Genomic DNA, 10327 nt, shown 5'->3' with positions numbered 1-10327 from the left:
CTGAATAGGGCCACTGAGTTAATTAAATGTTAATTAATTAAATGTTAATTAAATGTTAATTAAAAACATTTCAGTTGATTTTTTTTTGTATCTAAAACAGTGTTTTCTTTACAAAAAGTACTTTTAAGGTTTTGCTTTTGTTTCTGTCAAATTACCCTGATTTTTACTTCTTGTTCTGATAGTGAAGTGATACAGTAGCATCACATTTTGTTTTAATAAACAAGAGAGATGGCTTGCCTTGGGTAAATCTACATGTAGTTTACACATTGTCCATGGTTTCTGGTACCCTTAGCAGTGAATGAACAGTAATCTTGCTTTTGAATGTCATTCTGAGCATGCAACAAGAAAAGAACACACACAAAATGTGTGTTTTCCCTCCAGCTTACAGCACCAGTTTAACCCATTTTACTTTATGTTTCTTAATAATCTGCACAAAATAATTCTATTATTTCATCCCTGAGCAAAGTGAAATCAGATGGACAGTTTTCATTGGAATAATTTTGAGTAAAATGTACATGTTTTCCATCTGGGAAAACACAATGTACAGTATATAAAGTAGCCTACAATTTTAAAAGTTGGTGCTTGGACATCCCATGTAATACAAGATCTGAAGTTTAAAAACCCTAACCTTAATTGAACATATTCATAATATATTCATGAACAGATTTTTGCATGCACAGCTCCGATGAGTATCAATACATCTCTCTGTACATTTAATGTTACTTAAAATAATTACATGTTCCACAATTCATGCATACAGAAAGAAGGGCAGTATAAAGATAAACATTGGGGTGTCCTTGAAAGGTAGCCTTCTGTGAGTGAAGGCTTCTTTAGGTAAGAGGGTGGATTTAAAGGTTAATTCTTTGTCATCTTGCAAGCTTCATTGGGAGTCAAATCCAATAAGCAGCAATCAGCTTACATCTGTGTAACTTGTCTCTCAGGGCTTTAGAAGAGTCCACTGCTATATCTGCTATTTCAAACACTGTAAAGTGTCTTCTATGGATGGCTAACTTGCTTGTAGATCTTCACAATGCAGTTATAAAAAAAATTGTACTGTACATATTTAATATGCTGAATTGTGTTTAATACAAAGATTTTGACTAACAGCTCACTTTGTATTTCCTTCTTGAATCTATATTTAGCACAGAAAAAATATTTATATCTTTTTATGGCATTTTAAAAGTCTGCACAACATATTTGGCCCAGTAATCAAGGATAAAACAAAACAGCAATTTAATAGAGCACTATATAATTTGGTTACTCTTGCACATTTTCTCTGAACATTCTTAAAAGCATTTTACTCTTGGAAGTACGTGGGAGCAGGTACTCTACAGTTCTATTTATATCTCTGCTCTAAAAGTATTTGGAGATAGAAAAAGAAAATGGCAGACTTACAGTGCGATCCTAAACATCTATACTCAGAAGTAAGTCCCACTGAATTCGTATTCCCAGACAAATGAGTATAGGCCTGCACCCTTGATGAAGCATTTCATGCTAAAATGATTGGGCATCATAATCACAGCACATTCTGAAAAGTTACTGCAATCTTGTTTTGTATTCAGAACCCTAGCGCACAGCTGATAAACATATATCAGATTAACATTTATCCTGATGATACATTTTCCCCTTGTCCTGGGGTCTAAAGCAGACTCTGAAGATATAGATTGGATGGTGAGTCTAATCAATATGAATCTATGGAGAAAATCCTTTCACCCATTACTGTATACACTTGCTTAGATTTCATGGGAAATGGAGTAATAAATACAGAACATCTTCCTTCCAGTATTACTTGTTATTTGTGGGAGCAGGATTTCAAATGAAAACACTACCACCTTGTGATTTTTAATTTGAGCTGCCATTTTAGACACCTTTACATGGAAACAATCTATATTGAAATCCCACAGAATGGCCACAACTCCCCAATTTGTACATGCACACAATAGCTGTGTACTCACCTGGAGGTCCCCTGTTAGCAATTCCTATCTTGACTTGTGCAGCTGTTGAAGCTTCTTTTTGAAAAAGACGAGCTGGTGCCGGAACAAACTAAGAAGCAAGCTCCAGTGCGCTGCATTCGGGGTTTCTAGTTTGCAGTCAGGACACTTAGGATGGGTTGGAGAGGTTTGGTTTTGTTTTTCCATTGAGGGAGCACTATTGCTAACTCAAGGACTGAACTGTGCATTTGCTGGGGGAGAATCCTTTTCAGCGCACCTGCCTGTTGGAACATTGTGTGGTGTGTGATTTGGTATACAGACAGCCTCCCTTCTCATGCTATTTTTGTGGTATCGGAGCTATTTCAGCACCTTTCCTTCCGTGCCACAAATACCCATGTGCGCGGTGGCGGCCCTGGGCAGCCATTGGATACTACCCCACGTTTGCACTAGAGCTCCTGCATGCAAAGAAAACCACTGGATCAATAATACTGAAAAATAAGGTTGAACTGTACAATAATTGCAAAAGGAATTATTTTTGAAAGCTCGATATGACTAGCCTAAGGGACAACATACTGAAAGTTGCAAAGACCAGCTCGATGGAAAATGTGGCTTTTCGTCACCTTTGGTGGAAATGGCTAAAGAATAACAATGTAATATCTCTGCTTTTCTGGGATCAAATGAACATTTAATAGAGCCATTTGTGTCTCTTTAATATCAGCGCAATAATAATGGGAGAAAAAACCCTCTAATACTTCTAGAAGCTAACTTTGTACATTTTCTTTGTTTTATTAGCATTAAGACCTGTTGATGTTAACAGTCACTGTCATAATCTTCTGGCATATTGCCACATCCAGTCCAGCACTTTGTGTGGGGGTAAGACACAGTCAAGCATAGTGCCTCCTTGCTAATAATAGAACTGTGGATGGAAATGAATAAGGAAATGCGTGTGTGTGTGAACCTCACTATCAGCTTTGAGCCTTGAAAGTGTCATGTACTCAGATCAAGCGTTGAGCCAGATGAAATTCCATGCCTTCTCATAGAAGACACTCTTGAAGTTGTGGGTGTATAATTTGGGAGTGGCTCAAAGCTTTCTGTGGGGTGTCCACCCCCAGTTCCTTATTCATTTCTATATACATTGGCTATAATTGGCATAGGGGCACGTAAGAATGTATATACATTGGCTGTTATTGGCATGGGGTGCCATGCCTGACATTGGCTTGCACTGTCAATGGGCCACTTCCTATTTGGTTGGAGCATGGCTTGTACCCTTGTCGGAACCTGAGAGGACCACATGGTGCTTTTGAAAACCCCACATGGGAGTAGCCTGCAGTTGTCTCCCCTAACTGCCTTATAATAAAGTTAATCTGACTATGAAGGATTAAAAAAATAACTTATTCTAGACATTGTTTAGTGTATTGCTTCTTATGCTAGTCTGATCGTTGTCACAAAAAATAGCTTTTTTAAAAATTATTTAAAAATTCCTGTATGGTGTGTGTGTGTGTGTTTTGCTATCTTTACTGTACCAGAAGGTGCATGTGCAATAGGCCTGTTTGTAGGCACAAATCTGATGCTAGAATTACAGCTTCTAAAATGGCATATGCTATAAATTTATTAGTAACAGTACAGGGGAGGAATGTAAATTATTCCCAATGAAGGAACTAAACATAATATAAAACCCTTTGCTATATTTTAGTAATTATGGTGTTACAAGTTGTGCAACATAGAGCTTATCATATGAAATCGACTGAAAGTAGTGTAAAAATCATAATTCCCTGACAGTTCACAGCTTTCATACATAAATAAAAAACACTCTGTATAAATTGAGAATGACAGCAACCAATACCCAAGAAATGAACCCATAATCCACTTTTCCAAAGTAATCTCAGGTTATATTCCATCTCTTCTTCATAATTTTTCAGTTCTCACAGAATGCTGTCACTTTTAATTCCATTAGTAATGGCAGATGTGTAAGGACTGAACAGTCTGTGCTACTTTATGCTTTACAGAAATCTTCGGGCTCACTGAAGATCTTCCTAGATTTCTTCCACTGTAGCAGAAATATAGTCCTTGAATATCTTTGTGCCATTGAAATTAATTATAAAATTGTACATGTTTTTGATTTGCCTTCTTCTCCACCACCACCTCCACCGCCACCTCCTCCTCCTCCTTCTGCAAATAAAAATCAGAAAATAAGTGTTAGCAAGATAAGATGTACATTTATTTTAATAGCATTCAATAGGCACTTTAAAGATGTTTCCTTTGTGGCATGAACAATACATGTGTTTGACTATCTGAAAATTCAATAGATTTTCAGCAATTTTGTATTCCTTGATAACCAAATATTTATTCACTATATGGTATGATACGTACGTAATACAAAACTTCTCAAAGGACAAATACACACTGAACCACTCTTACTGGAAAGTTTCAGCAACTAGGTATACTTAACTGTACACACAAAGGTGTATTGGTGAAAGGTCTTGTAGAAGAAAATTAAGTCATAGGTCAATAATTCTCCAGTCTGGTTCGGGGGGAAAGTATAGTATTTTTTTGTCCTAAATATGTCTAGAACTAAAGAAAATTAACCATTCTAAAAATCCACTGGCAAATCCAGAGGCATTTTTCCTAATGTTTCCAGAGTCTTTCAAATGATTCCACAGCTTTTCATTTGACAAAATTCATATATTTGTTGTAGAGCAAATTTTTGCTTTCTGGTTCATTTAAATTAACATACCAACATTAGAATTAAAACTTACATTTGAAAGCTGTGGATCACCATGTTACTAGGTTATTTTCAACCCTTTCCACTTGCATTGAAACATGTCACATGATCAGCATCCTACCTTCTGGAATTCTTAGCTATAATTAACAGCATGATATCCAAAATGTTGATTTTAAATTTGTAATATCGCATATCATCCCGTTCTGAACTTTCCACTGTAGTGGTTCAGCAAATGTATTTTGTTTTATTTTGAAAGTCAACAGATTATCTACTATACAACACAAAATGCTATAATGTAATATAGCAATAGATACAAGTCATATCAGATTGAACTCCAATGGCAAACTGCAAGTTATTTCATGGTTCTAGATAGCACCATTGATTCAGTGATGCAATTCAATAGCCTCGCATGCATAGAGTTTATAATACTCTACAAATAGCCCATTGATTTTTTTTCTCTGTTTAAAGGCCCTGGTCTTGATGTTTTAGTTATATATTGTGAACTTACGGTTTCAAAAATAATGTTTCAAATGCTTTTAGTGGAACAATATTTCCATGTATCTTGTATTTATATACTTTTAAAATATGTTTTATTAAAAACAGATTTTCTTTTCAAAATTAATATTAAATAAATTAATAATGTCACAAGGATTAACATTATAGCTAGAGCTCCTTGATTTTGTTTTAGTTCCAAATGTGTGTGAGAGAGAAAATGAGAGGGAAAGGCAGGGAAGGGGGGAATATGTAAGTCATATATTCTGGGTAAATCAGTGTGCAATGGCAATGGAAAAGGCAAGTGACACAGCTACTTGCTTGTGTAGCTTTAAAAGATGAGGCAAATATTCATGGAAGAAAAATCTGTCTTTGTTTACTAAGTATGATGGCTAGTTTCATGAGAACGTGAACAAAGGCACACAATAAAATGCACTTTGGAATATGCATCTCATTCAAATAAATTGAGTGCAGGGGAATTGATTCTCAGTTGTGTCCATCTGATGTTCTTAGTTCCAAATCTAGTAAGTGATAAGCCTATTTATTCATGTGGATCTCTTTAGCTGGATTGGGCTGATTGCCTTTTTATGCTAACAGCTTGAGAGATATCAACTCCAGAAGGCAAAGCATGGATTTGAATTTGAACTTGTAGTTACAGCTGGTGTAACAGATACAACAACATTTTTTATTGTTTCTGGAAACGATACTCTTGGTTTTGGCCTCAGGCTTGTGCAAGAAACTGCAAGAAAATGATTCCTTAAAAAAAAAACTTATTAGTAATCAAAACAGGACAAAATGGAGTTGATGTAATAGCTAGTGTCATTTTCCTAACATTTCTGCCAGAAATATCGTAAAGGCTATAAAACGGCTAGTGCAACTGGTTTAACACAATAACACTATTTGTCAGTAGTTCTGATGTTGGTAATTTCTGCATTGGATAATGGAAGAGTTTGCTAAAGTTGTTCAAAAGTGACATTCTTGATCAAGGCAGCTTCATTGATTTTCCACTCTGTGATTGCAGCATTTTCTGACTAAAGTATACTATATTTGGGTTGCAATTCTATACCAACTTACATGGGAGTAACCCCCACTGAACTCAATGGGACTTACTTCTGAGTAGAAATGTATAGAATAGCACTGTCAACCAACTTTTTTCTTTCTTTTAGTAATTTTCTTTGCACTGGATATATTGGCTTGGATGTGGAAAAGAAGAGCTGGTTATCAAGTGGATGGGGGAGGGGAGGGGATTTTTACCACTTCCCACCTGCATGACCTCCCACACGATTCTGGAGAGTATTCCAACCCTCTGCAGCATATCTACATGGGGTACAGGATACTACAGGTGAAAGGGGGAAACCGATGAAAATTGCCTTCCTGCAATGAGTGGAACTCCACTAATGGGATCCCTGGATCCAGTCCATTATGTCCTGTCCTCACTTACCACTACATGCAGTTCAGCGGAAGTTTGCCTTGAATACCAAGTTAAGCCAAAAATCCCCCCAAATTACAGAAGCATATGCATGTATGTGTACCACATTTCTATATTGCCCAATAGACAAAATTCTCTGGGCGGTGAACAAAAGTTAACACCCCCAAAAGACAACATGATAATGTATAAAATCTTTTTAAAAAATTAAACTGAATTAAACCAGAGTAAAAGCTAGCAGCAGTGTAAAGATTGAAAACCACCACAATACATTAAAAACTAAACTAAAGGAGTAAAAAGCCGGGGAAAATAAAAAGGCCTGCACTTGACGCCAAGAAGCCCACAATGAAGGCGTCAGGTGAACTTCTCTGGGAAGGGTATTCCACAACCAGGTGCCACCACTGAAAAGGTCTTCTCCTTAGTAGCAATGGGGTTGCTTCATAGAAATATATTCTTTCATATGCCTAACCTTTCTTGGCAGCTTCTTCCTCCTCCTTTTTCTTTTGTTCCTCAATAGCTTTCATCTTTTCGTCATATATTTCGGCTCGTGACTTCCATTCCACCCGATTGTTTTGAAGACCATCAAACATAGGTGTAATTTCTTTATGGAACCTTGAGAATTCCTAAGTAAACAGAAGAGATCCATACATTGACCATTCGTGGTGAAAATGGTGCACTGTACTGTAACACAGACATTTCTGACATGAACAGATAACCTTTAGTTTCACAGGTGCACTGACAAAACAAGACTGATTTTGCTTTATGATCCCAGATCTAGTTATTAGATGGTAACTAGTAATTGGATAATAAACTGGTAAACTGGATTCTGATCCCTGTGTTTGCTTCTGATATGAAGGTAGCATTTTCAGGGAAAAGTGATGGATCAGAGTGGGGAGGTACTTAGTCCTTCTTCCACCTGCCACCTTATCTACAGCCTGACTTTGAAAATGGATTTCCCAATCAAATGTGTGAAAGTGGCCTGCAGAGAGTTTAAGCATACCGCCCCACCCAGGGCCGGCGCTACCATTAAGCCAACTAGGCAGCCGCCTAGGGCGCAGACCTCAGAAGGGCGCAGTACTGAACTTTAAGAGTCAGGGTTTTATACAAATTAGCTGTGTTAAGAAAAAAAACATAATAAAAGGAAAATATAATAGTTCAGAAACTCTTCTTGAACAGCTGAATCAAAGTTGGCAATTTGGGGGTGGGGGTGGTGCAAGTAGCTTGCCTTGCCTAGGGCGCAAAATAATCTGGCACCGGCCCTGGCCCCACCCCATCTTTTATGCCTTGCACATGCCCACATTGCATCCAAGAGACAAATACAGGATTTGAAATTTTGCATTTGTTACGAATGTCTAGTTCTGACTTGCGTGTAGGAGTATAGGATAAGCTACTGCTATCTTTACTGAAAGGAAACGTGTGATTAGATATCTTGATATGAAAAACACTGAGTTATACTTATGGGAGGTATATAAAGATACTCAACATTTCAAGACATTCACAACAATATGAATGCATACCTAAGATCCATATCTAACTCTTATAATTCCTTGGGTAGTATCCATTGCCGCTGTTGCATTAGCAGGAGCAACTGTTAGTGCAACAAGAAAGTGTTTGCTAGTGTAATCTGAAACTACTGGAAACTACCGCTTCTGGAACGGGACAAGTCAGCAGAGGTCATGGAAGGGAGCTCTGCTGACTTCTTCCATTCCGGAAGTGATAGTTTTGGGTAGTTTCTTGGGTTATGCTAGCAAGCGCTACTTTCTTGTTGCACTAGCAGTCATTCCTGCTAGTGCCACATGCTTAGGGCTGTTGGATTGACAGCACTGGACGCTACACATAATTTCTAAAAATTGTTTCATATAGTTAAAATGGAATAATATAAGATTAAACACTTCAACTTACCTTGTACACAAAAGTACATACAAAATCTATGAAACCAACTTGAAGCTTGGGCAGTTCCTCACCTTTGTTCCTGTCCATCATAGGCTATAAAGGAAAGAAGAAAATATTCAGTGGAAATACTAGGCGTTTGATCAATGACTTCTTTTTAAAACAGAAAAAAAATTGTATTATATGATAAAATTCTTACAATTGGCTGTTGCTGTAGGACATTTCGCTCAAGATCACCTTGCTCCCAGAATTCATTTGCAACCATGATGGCAACCTGGGAAATAAATAAATATTATTTAAGATTCAGGATTATATGTTAATTGTAAATTAGAACAGCATTCAACTCTGCTCACTCTCTAAAGATGCATCAGTTTCCCTCTCAGCTGACATCCACTGATTGGAATGAGCATGGCCCTGGTCACCTCTAGGAGCATACACATCTCCTAGTTTACCCTCTGTTTCAGAGGATGAAACAATTAAAACTAATATAAATTTAGCACTGGAATGGCACTTTACCATTAAGTATTATATAATATAATTATCACCAATATTTAAAATCCTTACTATAAAAACATTATTTTTAAGCTGCTAATTATTAAAGAAAGGAAACCTGGAAGGGAGCAGAATTAGTATTTAGATATTTATTCCGTTTAAATAATTATTTGTTTTGGATGGGATACCTATTTGAAGCAAAACGTCTAAACTTTACATACACTGATGGAGTCTGAAGTGGTTGAACTACAAACCAGGAAAGAAAATACTGAATTGTTGGATAGTTAATGAAACCACCAGTTCAGCGTGCAGTGGTGGTAAAAAGAAGTCAAAATCCATATCAGAGATTATTAGGAAAGGGATTAAAAAAATGAAATGGCCAGGATTATAAATTGGCATGGCTACATGTATACTCTGTACAGGTTTGGCTGCCCCGTCTGAAAAAGATAGTGTAGAGCTGGTGCATAAAAAGACAACGAAAATGATCAGGAAGTTGAAACACCTTTCTTACAAGGAAAGTCTAACATATTTGGGCCTTTTAACTTTAGAAAAATACCTAAATATTTTTTATCTAAAAATACCCACCTTACTTTGTACCTCCCAGGGTTTAGTGATAGCAGACAAGTCACAGCCAGTCATCATCATAGCCCTTTAAATAAAAAAATAATAGATTATAGAAAGAGAAAGAAAACCCCCCAGTATATGCCATGTTAGAAGAAGAGGAAAATTAAAATGACATACATGACTACTTCTTTTTTGGTTGGGTCCATCGATATATATTTAATTGCATCCTCTTCTTTTTCCATTTTTTCAATTGCATCCACAATCTTTTGAAACATAGTCCTTTTCCTGTAAACATATTATGGCTATTACAATGCATACATGGGCTCTTTTATTGCCTACTTGGGCATTTTAATTTCCAGGAGCAATAATATAGACCTCTAAAATTAGATTCTGAGGCCCAACAACAAGAAAAACTGATGGAAATTAAGCACTAAAGTTGACTGTGCTGCAATTAAGTCTCAGCAATCAATTGAAATTAACAACCCCCTCAATGAATTACTGTATCAAGTTATGTACATTTTGTTTACTGTTTTATGAATGGTGGTGCTGTGATTCTAATGGCAGTAATGATGTTATGAAAATCCTGAAAAGGTTTCCAAATGAATCCCATTATTACCGGTTTTCTGGTATCATAAATATACACCAGTGTATCCAGTGCATTTGAATTCCCTTTTTCTCATAAGAGACGAAACAAAAATTCATATCAGACATAACTAGAAAAAAACCATAAATTTGTTTCATTTCATGTGTTTGATTTACTTTTTGTCAAAAAAATAATAATCTAGTAAGCCAAAGAAGGAGAAACTGTAT

General features: G+C 36.5%; 1 protein-coding gene across 3 annotated transcripts in view; it reads right to left on the bottom strand.

Annotated features, from left to right (window-relative positions):
• Positions 1–4026: 4026 nt before the first annotated feature.
• Positions 4027–10327, bottom strand: part of PDE6C (phosphodiesterase 6C) — a 58372-nt gene continuing 52071 nt past the window's right edge. Inside the window, exons 17-22 of one of the 3 annotated variants that reach the window (XM_063131613.1) lie at positions 9695–9802; positions 9539–9602; positions 8661–8735; positions 8474–8557; positions 7041–7194; positions 4027–4100 (exon numbers count right to left, since the gene is read on the bottom strand). In XM_063131613.1, the coding sequence (XP_062987683.1) occupies positions 4027–4100; positions 7041–7194; positions 8474–8557; positions 8661–8735; positions 9539–9602; positions 9695–9802 (559 nt within the window). The remainder of the gene's footprint in view (positions 4101–7040; positions 7195–8473; positions 8558–8660; positions 8736–9538; positions 9603–9694; positions 9803–10327) is intronic. The other 2 variants (XM_063131614.1, XM_063131615.1) reach the window with 2 other exon arrangements.

The sequence above is a fragment of the Elgaria multicarinata genome, chromosome 8, assembly GCF_023053635.1.
Source record: "Elgaria multicarinata webbii isolate HBS135686 ecotype San Diego chromosome 8, rElgMul1.1.pri, whole genome shotgun sequence".
NCBI classification, from domain to species: Eukaryota; Metazoa; Chordata; class Lepidosauria; order Squamata; family Anguidae; genus Elgaria; species Elgaria multicarinata.
Note: the sequence above shows the minus strand (reverse complement) of the source record. Positions and strands in the feature narration are given on the sequence as shown.